Raw genomic sequence first — 14,361 nt, forward strand, 5'->3', positions numbered from 1 at the left:
ATCTGTGGGACAAATTCTGCATCCCCACCAGTAAGGACAAGCCAGGCTTAGAAGGCGCTATCAAATTACTGACGCTGAAGGAGGGGAAGACTCTTCAACTGGAGTGTATGAGCCTAATGAATGTTGTGTGTGTGTATAGCTGGGTGTATTATAAATGGTTTGGAAATTATATATAAAAGAGAATAATATAAAGAAAAATGAATTCCAACATCTTTCAAGTGCCCTATTTGTCCAACGTGAACAATGGCTAAAATTTTACACAAGAACCTAAGTCCCATTTTCATTGAGACGTGAAGCTCCTAAGTGACTTAAGCCTTGTGAAAATTTTATCTATTATTTGTTGTTTTTAATGTATCCACTGAAGTTCTCCCCATATGAAGCTGATTGCTGAGAGATGATTTTGAAATTTAATTAGCACTTGTTCGTATGAAGCCATTTGCACTGCTCTTTTTCAGAGTATCTGTTCCTCATAAATCTTTAGTCAAAGATAATTCGGAAAACAGAACCTCTTCAACTCTTTTAACACAGCCCAGATTAAACTGAGGGTTGCAAGGTAGATGATAACTTCAACTCATATCAGAATTACTCTAGCACAGTGGTATCCAATAGGAATTCAAAGATCGCCACACTTGTGGTTGTCTTCCTTCCATATTCAATACAGTCCCCACCCCCAGCTTTAAATGAATATCCTTCCCCTTCCTCCCAGCCCCCCATCTAAATAAATGCCCCTCCCCAGAGCCAGGCATCCTAAGCCCTGCCCTGCCCCATTCTCAATCAATGCCAGCAACTCACCAGAGCCACTGCTGGAGCCCAGCCCACTGCTGGGGCCACCAGGGCTGGAGCCACCACTAGGGCTGCCAAGTCTGGAACTACTGCCAGGGCTGCCAGAGCCGCTGCTGGTGCCAGAGCTGTCGCAGGAGCCATAGCCACTGCCGGGGCTGCTGCTGTTGCTGCCATGTGCTTTTCCCGCCAAGCGGTGGGGCACATGCATGAAACTGGCAGATGACGCTCCCTGTGTGCAGCTGTAGGAGGAGCTGCATTTAAAGGCTTCAAGAGACGCATGCGGTGCCAGAGCCGGAATCGCCACACTGCAGTGTCCTGTTTCTCACATGTGGTGAGTGGCAAACGTATTGGACACCATGGTTCTAGCATCTATTACTACAGAGACCTGATCACAGGAAATAGGTACTGTTGTTTCCTGCCTCTTAGATAATCCAAGCTATTGAGCATTGATGATATCCTTCCTTTACACTGCAGTGCAGGGGGGTAAGACAATGTATATGATAAATCATTAATTTTAGAGCTAGCTGAAAGCTGCTGAAGTAACTCGCAAGCATTTGCTCCCTTTTTTTCTACATCTGTGCCCTGTTTCTCACTTGCACAGTGAATCTACTAGCCTGGGGGACTATTGAGTTGACTATACTTCTCCAGGAGGGTCTGGGAATGGAGCTGAGGGAGAAGGCTCTCATTTGGGTACATGAAAATCTAAGGCCACATGAACAGGGGGTGCCCATGATATTCATAGTCAGCAGAACAGGAACTGGAGACATGAGTTGAAGTGACTGGATTGGTTGGGGATGGATTTAAGGTCTCTGATGGACGATAGAAGGAAGGAGCTTCTCCTTCGGCATGCATGTGGCTGTGTATCTCATGGGGCAAGGCCTATGCTAATGATTCTGGCGTCTTCAGTCTCCTCTGAGCGTTGACACTTCCTCCTTCGTTACAACATGGCATTATCTCCACAGAGCAGCAGCAATAGTGCACCTTCTTCTGACGCTAGATTCTCCCCCACAACCCCGATCATTACTGTTCACAAACACTGGCTGGGAGACAGTGCTGTACTCTCTTTGGTAGCCATCACTAGACTGGAGCAGTTAGCAGCATTGGTCTTATTACATGGCTCCTCTGCTGAGTCCTGCAGGTCTGAGTCTACTAGGGAGGAAGAGGAGGAAAAGGTAGTAGAAACAGGAACACAGAAGTGGAAAACTGCCACTGCCCCTCCCTTAAAAAAAAAGTCTTAGGACTTCACAACAGAGAGTGTAATGTGAGCTGTACATCTACAGTATGAAATAAAGTTGAATTTATTAAATTTGCCCTTTTACCACTAGATTTTATAAAGTTGAAGTTGAGTGTCCACACCTGCTCACAAAGTCAATTCAGCATGTCCCCACAACTGCCAAAGTTCAACTATTGTGGTAATGCATTGTGGGAACCTATCCCACAATTCCTTCAGCCCCATTGCATTCTGGGTTTTTTGCTGATGCATTATGGGGGAAAAATGCCCCTCAAGTGGTTGTGGGTGTGTGATGTCATCTTCCTAGACTGTATTACCCTCATTCCCCCCACCATTGAAAATAAATGGCCATTTTTCAGAAGTCTCTTTCCCTAGTGAGAGAAATTGTTTGAGTTGTCTGCATTCCAGAAAGAAGCGGCTTTTACAAAAGAGTTTTTACAACAGACTTTAAATTAACATTAAATACAAGTGAAGAGAGAGATGGGCTGGAGGATCCAGATTTGAACTAGAAAGAGAGAAAGAAATTTGTGAGCCATCACCACACAGCAGTGAAGACTGGCCATTTTTCAGAAGTCTCTACCCCTTGGTGAAAATATATCAAACAGGACTGGCTCAAAGTAGGTGTATGCAGCTAGCGAAAGACTTCATATTATGCACAAGGAAAGAAGATATAATGACTTGAGAAAGAAAGGTATGGAATCCCAGAGGGCATTGGTATCTAGTGGTTAGCAGGACTCAAAAGAAGAAAAGGAAAGGCAGAAGGTGTTGGTGTCTAGTGGTTCACATCTCTTCCACCTGTGAAAATACACCAAACAGGAATGGTTCAGTAGCTAAAGTCCATGACACCCAAGTGGAACAAAGTGGGTCTATGGAACCAGTGAAAGACTTTATATTTTTCATGTGGAAAGAAGGAAAAGTATGGAATCCCAGAGGGCATTGGTGTCTAGTGGTTAGCATGACTCAAAAGAAGAGAAGGAAAGGCAGAGGGTGTTAGTTTGTAGTGGTTACTATCTCTTCCACTAGTGAAAATACACCAAACAGGTGTCTGTGCAACTCGTGAAAGACACCATATTATTCACAAGGAAAGAAGATAAGATGAAAAGGTGGTAATGTATCCAGCTGAAGCAGCCAGATTTGAAGGGGAGAGAGAGCCAGAGAGAAATTTGTGAGCCATTGTCACACAGAAGTGACGAATGCTGTAGGGAGGCTGACACCCCCAACATGAGGCAAGGAGACTATTTGAAGTAGTAGCTCCAGACTCATTATGAATCCCCAAGACTAAATAAAAGAGAAGGACTTGAAGGAGCCATTACTCCATCAGAGGCAGCAGTGGCTCAAGAAGAGAAGGAAAAATTAAGGAAGCTTTGGAAGATAAAACAGTTGAGGAGCGATTAAAGGGATTCCCTTGCCTCTTCTGGTAAAGAAACCCTAGCAACTGCCTGTGTGTCAGAGGGAAGAGAGAGAGAGAGAAAACCCATGAGCTCCATTCCTTCACAGGAAATCCTCCCACAAGCCACACAATTTGGGAAGGGAGAGTACTCTATATGTCCCCCAGCCACATTCTGCTTCCACCCCAGTGAGGGTAAGCCCTCTCAAGCAGTGAAGCCCTGCTCAGGAAAGGAGATGAAACTGTCAACAGGCATCGTCTGCACTGCCCAGCCACCATGTGGTGAGGAGGGGTGGAGGCTAGCCACGTGATGGGGGGGAGGGGACTAGCTTGCCAGCTGCATAGCACCTGTCCAAATGTGAAGTGCAGCAAACAAGTTTCTTGGCTTCTTCTGCTAAACCCGTGGTGTCCAACATGCTCGCCACTCACCACATGTGGCGAACAGGACAGGCTCTTAAATGCAGCTCTTCTTAGAGCTGAATGTGGGGAGTGCCATCTGCCTGCTCTGGGCACACACCCCACTGGCTGGTGGGAGAAGCGCATGAGAACCCCAAAGGCCCCAGCCCTGGCACTTCCAGCAGTTCTGGTGGCTCACTGGCATTGATTTAGAATGGGGAGGCCATGGGTGCCTGGCTCTGGGGGAGGAGGAGGGCTTTTATTTAAAGGGAGGTTGGGAGTGCCTGGCTCGGGGGGAGGGGGAAAGCATTTATTTAGAGCTGTGGTTGCCTGTGGAGAATATGAAAGTCTGACAACTGCAAGTGTGGCAATCTTTGAATTGCTATCGGATACCTCGGTGCTAAACCATGTGCAGTAAAGAAGCCATCACCCTGCAGAGGGCAGGACATAGCACTGTCTGGAAGCATGGTTCACACAGCCAGCCACCACATGGCGTGGTGGGGCAGGAGCTAGCCATGTGGTGGTTGGGAAGGGGGCTAGCCCACCAGCCACAAAGTGCCTGTGGAGCAGGGGGCTGCCCCACACAAATGTGAAGCAGAGGAAACAAGTTCTTGGCCTCTGCTGCTTAATCCTGTGCAGGGAAGAAGCCCTCTTAAGCAGGATAGGGCATACCACTGTCTGCGGGCATGGTCCGCACAGCCTGGCAGGCAGGTGAGTGTCGAGGGGAGCATGATTTTCAGATGGTACTGCTGAGTGTCCCTGGTGTTTACTCAGCACAGATTTATCCACCCACAGAAAAATGAGATCCTGGACCTCCTGATGGGTCCATGCTGGGGCTCTTGTGTGACTCTGAGAAACCATGGCTAGATGTGATCACGCTGCTGGCCAGAAAGAAAATGAATGCAAAATACCAGTCTTCCTGTCACCCACTTCCTGCATACCTGGAGAGCAGCAGAAGTGAAAGCAGCCAGAACAGACTCATTTGTGGTATTGTGGGATACCTCTGGAGGCCAATAAAAATTGATTTAAAGTAACACTGTTTCTACACTAGTACTAATTCAACATTTTAGAGTCAAATTTGGCGTTACACAACCTGGGGGGAGGGTTGGGCGAGAAAGTCAACCTTAGTGCCCTTAAAATCGACCTAATGGGATTTGCGGTGAAGACAGTCACATTGTAAGATTGAGCTAAGTGCCTTAAAATCAACTTTATACTCTAGTGTAGACAGAGCCTTTGTAATGCAGTTACCAGATTTTATTAGGGTGCAGGGGAGTAAGATAGCACCAGAGCCCTTCTTAAGTTAGTGACCTACCTGTATAGGTCCAGATGGTGTTAATCAACACATTCATCCTCCAGAGTGGCAGGTTTCCTCTTATAGGAAATCTAACTCATGATAGTACAAAACTGACAGGTTTGACTATTGATAGTCCTTGAAAGCCAGTTTAGTGGCAGAAGGTTTTTGTTGTGGTGTTATATAATATGGGTAGAAGGAAAATTGTGAATTAGTAATCATAAATATTTGCACCAGCAGCTTGAGGCTGAATTTTATGTACATCCAATCAGGGAACAGAAAGAGATCATGAGACTTACATAGCTGATCAAATCATCTTGAGTTTTGAACTAATTACCTGTACCCAACACTCACTGCAAATAGATTCAGGAGATGAGTGAGCTGAAGTGTGTATATAAAACACTTGTAAAACAACACTGAACCAAAACCACTCAATTTGCAAACAATTTGTGAGATAAAAATACCACTACATGAACAAGTAGGTTTATTGCCGAGTGTTTGCCAAGTTCTAATTAGCACAGTTTAAAACATTACCTGTTTAATAATAACAGAAAGTCTTAGTCTGTATTCTAACAAAACAAAGAAGCAGTTATGTAGCATTTGAAAGACTAACAAAATAATTTATTAGGGAATGAGCTTTCGTGGGACAGACCCACTTCTTCAGATCTGGAGATAGTGCTATTTCCAGTACAGCGCTATCTCTGGATCTGAAGAAGTGGGTCTGTCCCACAAAAGCTCATCACCTAATAAATTATTTGGTAGTCTTTATAGTGCTACCCCTGTTTAAGTTACTAACACAAAACCCAGTATGTTTGTTTCCTTCTTCCATCTCTCATATCCACTGGATTCTTTTTCCAGGCATGTTGGTTGCCAAGCTGTGGACAATGAAGTGTTTGTGGCAGGATAATTCTTTGCATACATTTTTGTCCTTTGACAATGGCCAAAATGTGAGACTGCCAAACGTGATATGTTGTAGCATAATGCAGCTGGAAGTTGTAATATTTGATGTGTTCTGCCAACTAGTAGAGGGAAAATTGTAAAATGCTCACCAGTGGGTTACAATATCTCCATGAAAAACAGTATTATTACAGATCAGTGAACTTCCTCAGAACAAGCCTCCCTACATACTTGGAGCACCAAATAGCAAAACTCTCGTTGACTTCAGTAGGAGAAAAAGGAGTCCCTTATTTTAAATTGCTAAGCTTGTTGTCATTTCCAACCCAATTGAATAAATATCACTGTTTTCCTTCCTGTTGATTTACAGCTTTCCCTGGATCTCTATCACACAGAAGATGATATTTACAAGCTTTCATTGGTGCTAGAACCAAGGAATTCTAAATCAGTAAGTTACCTTTGTTGAATTTTGAAGGAGATACAGTAGCAATCAATTTCAGCATATTTATATTAGCAGTAATGAGATTATACCTTTAAATGCCTAAAAATTAGAGGACAATCCACCCATTAGTGTTTGCCTAGTTCAAGTTTAATGAAAAACTTTTTCATGTGCATTTTCTAATGAAGTCGTTACTCATTATTGGTTTTGTATAAATTTGTAAACTTGACAACTTAGAAACTGCATGTAACATCTCCCAGATTTCATCCTATCAGCTTTTATCCAAGCTTCAACAAGTTGTCTAGTAGCATTACCAATAGTGCAGCTGCATACTGGCATGTTAGATAGGGTAACCATCTGTTCTGTTTCCCCTGGGACTTTCCCTTATTTCAACTCCCCAGAGAGCACCCCGACTTTTCTTTTTTTAAAGGGCAAGTTGTCCCATATGTCTGCTAAGTATTTTAAACTCATTTAGTGTAGTTGTAAGTTTAGTGTGTTATTTTTAAAAGCCTGTGTACTTCAAATATATGGAACTTGCAGTTGCAAGGGTGCAGCCAACTGTTCCTCTGAGACATGAATTCTAGCAAAGAAAGTCCCTTGCATGCTAATCTTGGGATGAAAAATAAACGTTTGAGCATTTTACATCTGGAGGGTCATTTGTCCCTTTATTTTCTTGTTTGAATTAACTTGAACTCTCTAGGCTTGTGGAGATAGAGATTTCTCCTTCCTAAACTTGCCTCCACAGTCTTATTGTAGGAGTTGTACACCTAGGTTTGCAGCTGCAGAAAATATAAGAGCAGTGAGTGGGAATGTGTGCATGTCCCTCAACTCCTAACAGTCTTGGGCCAACCGTAGAACTAATCCACCCCGCTGATACACCCAAATACTCTCTTTCTTACAAACACAGCAGCACAGGTATGTTTTAATACATGTAGCTTTGGGGGTAGGAAGTGTTTAACATTTGTGTTTAAAATTAAAGTTTTTGATAGTTTAACTTGCTCTGCCACAAGTCACGTAAGTTGGTATCCTTCTACCAGGGAGCCTGGTAATCAGTGAGAATCAATTTTAGTGCTTGCCAAACTTACACAAGCACTTTTGAGCTTCCGGGCTCTTGATCTCTGTTCAGTGCCACATTTCAGATTTCTTTCCTAGTTACCATCACCTCAACCAGGTTTGTCAGATTTGCAGGCATTAATAAAAAAGAGAAAAATTGTCCACCTTATATCATTTTTCATCTGGATCAGGCTATTTTGGGACCTTCCTTGAAATTTATAACCAAGACTGTCTCAGATTTTTCGTAGAATAAGTCCCTATCGTCCTATTTTGCCCCTAACCTACACAGTCATTGAAGCTGAGGCAGATTGGTCTGTAGGTTTCACACAAGGAACAGGGTGTCTGTTTGTCTGGTCGAATTTGCCAAATGATGCGGCTTTGGTCAAGCCAACATTATTTATGACATTGACTCAATAGTTCGAGCAAAATAAATTTTTGGAATTTAGGAACTATTCTGGAGGGAGTCATTAGGGCACTCCCCTAAGAGGTCACAGGCACACATTCAAGTCCCTGCTCCCCTAAGTGCTTAATTAGTCAGACTACCCGTGCTGCCACTACCATTAACGTGCCCCTCTGCTATCAACACCCAGAAACTAAACAAAATGAGATGTTTTGCTGCAGGCCAAATAAAATGTTTCATTTGACCCCAAACAAAGTGTTCTGTCATTTTTGCTGTTTTTTATTCATCAAAATTTGGCACAGTTGTCAGTTTGGGTCAAACTGGATTTTTTCACAACTTTTTAGAACTGCCAACAAACTGAAAAATCAGCTATTCACCCAGCTCGAGTCAAATGAGCTGTCAGCTACTGTTTAAACAAGAACATGCTATTCTGAAAACCAGACAGGCTGGCTGATGCCTTTGAAACGAAATCCAAAGGTTAGTCCTTCTGCTCAAAGGCTGTCTAAATGGAGTGGATTGAATCCACAGTTCTGTTAGGATTTGGCTAAAATCCCCGCTTCAGAAAGAGTCATGGCTTGTTCCTCCAGGACTGGCAGCTTCCCCTCCAGGCAGTCGTAACATGGCTTTATCAAAAGTTAGTAGGGCTTCTGTGTGGAATGTCAATGGCCACAAACACTGGGCTTGTGGTGCTGCACTAAGAGTAAATGCTATTTTTGGGACCGCACTGCTCCAGCCACTGTGGAACAAGCAGGGCTTCTTGACCCACCTTCTCCAGGAGGACAATTCTGGTTATCTCCTAGTGGTGTGACTCTGTGGAGGCAAGGTCAGCAAGGGGAAAAGGAAGTTACTTATCTTGTGTAACTCCTGTTCTCTGATTGTCTTGTCTCTACAGAGACACACTGACCTTCCCTCCAACCATCTAGTGTAGAGCCTGGTTACTGGTGAAACACCTGGAGGTAGAAAGAAACTGGAGACAGTTAGAAAGGGAAGGCTCTCAACACATTTCCCCCTTAATTGTCACTGCTCCTGGAAGTTCGGTGGCTGCATGCTTAGGCGTAGGACTCTGCCAGCATGGGGGTAATATAGGATGAGGACTGGCATTGTGTGAGGTAAGGAACTCTCCTCTTCCTTGAAACCTTCCTTGACAGCTTACCAAATAGGCTTTTCATTTGTCGTTCTGATCTGCAGTGTTACTTTAGCAACAAACTTTGCTTTACTATTAAAATTTGAAAAATACCTTTTTGTTATTTTTGTCAGCAACCTACCTCCCCAACAACTCCTAACAAGCCAGTAGTGCCACTGGAATGGGCATCTGGGGTGCTACCAAAACCTGACCCAACCATCATTAACAAGCACATAAGAAAGCTGGTGGATGTAAGTATTTGATACATTACGTTACTCAAAAGGGAAGAGCAGCTTTGTCTTTCCTGAGATTTCCAAGACAAAATGAATTTCAGTGCTATGCAAATAACAGGCAGTCCTGTAGCACGTTAGTGACTAACAAATTTATTTGGTCATGAGCCATCTGAAGAAGTGGGTTTTACCCATGAAAGCTCATGACCTAATAAGTTTGTTAGTCTCAAAGGTGGAACAGGGCTACTTATTATTTGTGAAGCTACAGACTAACATGGCTACCCCTTTGAGACTTTCAGTGTTATAGTAATTTGTGATTTTCATGCTCACACTGTCAGATTTTAACTTTATTCTGAAAATCAAAGTTTGAGTCCACAACCCAGTTTATGCCAAAGCATAAACTTTCAGGAGATTTTGAAGTCAGGCTTCCCTTTTTATGGGTTCTATTTGTAATGAGATGCAAATGTTAGTCCTAGCAGTTCCAACTTCAGAAAGATGGGTGTTGGTTTTGGGAAGCACCAATGCAACTGCGAGCCTTTCTGAACTCTTATGCTAAGTGCTAAGGTACCTTATATTTGCCATAAATTTCTGGCAAATCTCATAATTCTTGGCACCAAATATGCAACTTTTCAACAGCTTAAAAATAAGGCAAGTCAAATTTGTGCTTCAGGACAGAAAGGGCAGAAATTATATTTATTTTAGACAGATCTGACAAACTTGGTCTAAATTCCATGCCCTTCAATGAGCTACCTTGAAGGAGAACCCATGCCGAGTTTGGCAGCATTTGGTAGACTGTGCATTCTATCAGTGCCATCAGCCATGGTTCCAAACATCAGAACAACAATTTTCTACTATAAACCTCAACTCCATTCTGTTTTGGGCTACAGGGTCAATATTTTTTTACTGTCTAAGCAATCATTGGTTGTGATTAGCTCACATGATCCTGTGATGTAGGACAATCATAAACTTGTGCTAATTGCAGCTGCAGCACAGTTAGGACCTGCTTTGCTCCCATTGAAATCAGAGGAAGTTTTGCCATTTATTTAAAAGGGAATAAGAACAGGGCCTTTGAGTCCAAAGACCTAGGCTGCTTTAATCCTAGAGATACACTATAACTAGGCTGTAGTGGTTCAGGTAAAATGTGAGATGGATCTCTAAAGACCTGGAGGGTAGGGGCTGTGGAGGGTAGGGGGTGTTGGATGTGCAAAATGAAAAATACAAGGCAGTCTGCGGCCCGTCTCTGATTTAAATTTAAGTTGTCATTGAGCGCGTATTGTGCATGCTGAAGGTAACATAGTCTGTCTCCCACTTTAGAGGCTGATATCAGACAAGGGCATAATTAGGTTGAAAATTGTGCTCTGGAGCTAGCGGAACAAATTTGAAAGGGATGTATAAGGTAGAACAAATTTTTTTTCACTAATTTAGATATTTTTAAAGCAACTTATATTTGCTCCACTGAATTGTGATAGAGTTCTTAATGAGCTAATTTGCATTCTGAAGAAGCAGAAGACCTCCATTAAACTATGAAAGTTTCTTCTGTCCACAGAGTGCTAGTTTGTTTTGGGATCTTTTAAGACTAGAAGACACTATCAGATTAGCTAGTCTGTTCTCCTGTATAACAGAAGCTGTTGAATTTCACTCTGTTTACCATTCTCGTGACCCAGTTACTTGAATTCATGACTGGATGGCTTTCTGGAAGATAAGCTTTGGTCAGTATTGATTTGAAGATATCAAGAGATGGAGTCCCCACCATTTCCCTTCATAATTAGCTCCATGATTGTTCACCCTCATTTGTTAAAAATGTGTGCCTTCTTTCTAATTTGAATTTGACATGAGCTTCCGGCCTTTGGTTCTTCCCATGACCTTCTCCACTAAATCAAAGAGCCTTTTAGTACCTGGGATTTTTTTCCCTATGAAGATATTTATACACTGTAATAAAATCACCTGTCTCCCTCTGTCTCTCTCTCTCTCTTTCTTTTTCATAAACTACATATTTAGGTCTGCCGCTCAAGGTTTTTTCTCCAACCATCAAATCACTTTTGCACCTCCCTTCTTCACTCTCTCCAATTTTTCACACCCTCTTTACATATGAACACCAAAACCAAATATGAAGAATTCTAAGTGTTGGTCTCACCACAGTCATATAGAGAAAGAGAAAATTCATTATTTCTTCCTTATACCTCCAAAGGATTGCATTAGCCCTTTTTTGCCAAATTAACACATTGGGAGTTAATCTTGAGCTGCTTGTCCACTATGACCCCTAAATCCTTTTCAGTCACTCTTTTCCAGTGTATATTTTCCTATTCCTTGTTCCCAGACATGTGACCTTACATTTGGCTATATTATAACCCATTTTGTGGAATAGGACCAATTTACCAAGCAATCCAGATTGTTCTGTATGACTGGACTTCCCTTATCACTATTTAACATTCCACCAATTTTGTATGATCTGCAAATTTTATCAGCGGTGATCTTATATTTGCTTCCAGATTGATGACAATATCGAATAGCATCAGGCTGGTGGAAGCCCTTCTGAAAACACCCCACAGGATGGTGATTTCCTATTGACAGCTAATTTTTGGAATCTGTCAGTTTTTCAGTTCTTAAACTATCCAATGTGTGCTTTTTTGATAATGGATAGTGCTAACTTTTTAATGATAATATCATGCAGTATTATGACAAATGCTTTTTAAAAATCACTCCATAATTCTACATATTTCCTGTTACCAACCACATCTGTAATGGCATCAGAAATCATGTGGTTTGACAGGATCTGATTTTTTCATAAAACTATTTTAACTTTGACCTACACTTTTTCATAGTTTTATTGCATGTGCCTTGAGTTCCATACACACTGGGAATGTAAATAGGTACAAATAAATTAAATTAGTGTGGCGGGGGAAAGTCTTGTATACTACCTTATGCACTTTGTGAATTTGAACCACTATCTGTATTTACATTGGGTGGCATGTCATAGACTGAGTATGTGTGCTTCAGTGCAGGAGATATGGATGTCAGAATATTTATAAGCAAGGCAGATTTATAAAGTCTTATTTTGGAGATGAGAGGAACAGTCTTGGTCATAAACCCGTAAAACGCAATCAAGAAAATCTGTGATACTAAAAATAAAGTGTTTGATAAGTGTATTTGGGGGGGGTTGCCAAATATATGATCCATAATGAAAAGGATTATGCTTTGTCGTGCAAGAGGAGAATGATTTGCAAGCAAGTGAGCAAGGTTATTGTGTGTGTGGTGGGAGCATGGTAGAATGTACATTGGGTTACTATTAAGGGCAAGTATCACAGAGGCAGCTGTGTTAGTCTGTGTCTTTGAGAACAACAAGAAGTCCTGTGGCACCTTATAGACTAACAGATATTTTGGACCATAAGCTTTCGTGGGCAAAGACCTGCTTCATCTGACGAAGTGGGTCTTTGCCCATGAAAACTTTTGCTCCAAAATATCTGTTAGTCTATAAGGTGCCGCAGGACTTGTTGTTATTAAGGGCAAGTTTTTGTTGAGAAATTTACCTTTTCTCTGCAGTTTAACCGCTACGAACATGAAAGCACGAGGTAGTGATAGTTGGTATTTGATAAAATTAACCAGTTCAGCAGGGTCTGGTTAATGAAGTTGGACATTTAACTCCTGTAACTGCAAAAGCTGGTTTGGACTCACAAATGTGCATCAATTGGATTTTATTCTGCCGTTTTGTTGTTTATGATCAAACAATCACTTCTCTCATCTTTCAGTCTGTTTTTAGGAACTATGATCATGACCATGATGGCTACATCTCTCAAGAAGACTTCGAAAGTATAGCTGCCAACTTTCCTTTCCTGGACTCCTTTTGTGTATTGGACAAAGACCAGTATGTTTTTATTTTTCTTCAATTTTTTCATTTGTTTCCCTGGACTTTTAAAGAACATACAATGTCTCCCAGACCTCCAAACTTCTTATATATCTGACTTTTCACCCAACAGCGTGAAGAGCAATGACAATTAGTCTTTTGCCTTTTACTGTTATTTATTACTATCTAGTGTTTATATTGCAGAAGGTCCTAGCAACATTTTAATAGATTACCATGAAATTCTTTTAACAGGGATGGTCTTATCAGCAAAGAAGAAATGATGGCCTACTTTCTGAGGGCTAAATCGCAGCTGCAGTGTAAAATGGGACCAGGTTTTATTCATAACTTTCATGAGATGACCTATCTTAAACCAACTTTCTGTGAGCACTGTGCAGGATTTGTAAGTATGTTTCTCATATTCTCATTCTTCACATATAGACTTAGTTATACTATATTCAGCATACGATGAACTAACACCACCAAGAGGAAACAGGGCCCAGACACCAGTATTAAAACTAATGTATTCAGCCTGGCCTAATTTTACAAAGGGAAACTGAAAATGTTGACTCTGTGGAGTCCATATTTTCTTCCTCTGGCTTTTGGGTGTTTAAATATAAAGACTTTCTCTTTGGGAAAGAATGCCAATGGCCAAGGAAAGGAGGACTGTAAATTCCTAGAGGAAGGAGAGAGAGAATATCCCTAAAGGGAGTTTATTTACACAGAAAGCTAAATGGAATTAACCAAAGGTGTGAATTTAAAGAACATTAGTTAAAATGTATTCAACACCGGCATGAACACACATTCAGAAGTAAAAGTGGTCTTACCTAAAGCTAAAGTGAATTAAGGCCACTTTACTTCTGAAAGAGAGCATCCACGCAGGGAGGTAATCCACTTTAAATTCACACTTTTTAAGGCTCTTGCATTAAATTTGCATCTTTAGTTAATTCAGTTTCCTTTCTGGAGTATTGAGTACCAGAGAAAGTGGATGTGTGGAGCAGAAGATGTGGATGAAGAAGAGGCAAAACTTTTTTTTTTTAAATTGCTCTTGCCACCATAATTCTGTTCAGATTAAGACTGTTTTAAAAATCTCCAATAAATCAATGGCAGTTTAAAAATTTAAAAATATTTGATTTCTCCCACAATATACAAAATGCTATCAGTCAATGATAGAGTCCTGTCATTTAAACAAATTAACACTTTATTGAAGCATTTCTTGAATAATCAGCAAACCAAATAAAACCAGTAACTTTTTACCATCTCTACTTCAAACAAGTTATAATAAAAGAATGAATT

At 41.4% G+C, this 14,361-nt stretch overlaps 1 protein-coding gene across 3 annotated transcripts in view; it reads left to right on the forward strand.

Moving 5' to 3' along the window:
• Positions 1-14,361, forward strand: part of RASGRP3 (RAS guanyl releasing protein 3) — a 94,476-nt gene that overhangs the window by 59,018 nt on the left and 21,097 nt on the right. For all 3 annotated transcript variants that reach the window (XM_074989708.1, XM_074989710.1, XM_074989709.1), the window contains exons 10-13: positions 6,353-6,430; positions 9,132-9,248; positions 12,974-13,089; positions 13,321-13,468. In XM_074989708.1, the coding sequence (XP_074845809.1) occupies positions 6,353-6,430; positions 9,132-9,248; positions 12,974-13,089; positions 13,321-13,468 (459 nt within the window). The remainder of the gene's footprint in view (positions 1-6,352; positions 6,431-9,131; positions 9,249-12,973; positions 13,090-13,320; positions 13,469-14,361) is intronic.

This window comes from Carettochelys insculpta, chromosome 3 (assembly GCF_033958435.1).
Source record: "Carettochelys insculpta isolate YL-2023 chromosome 3, ASM3395843v1, whole genome shotgun sequence".
NCBI lineage: Eukaryota > Metazoa > Chordata > Testudines > Carettochelyidae > Carettochelys > Carettochelys insculpta.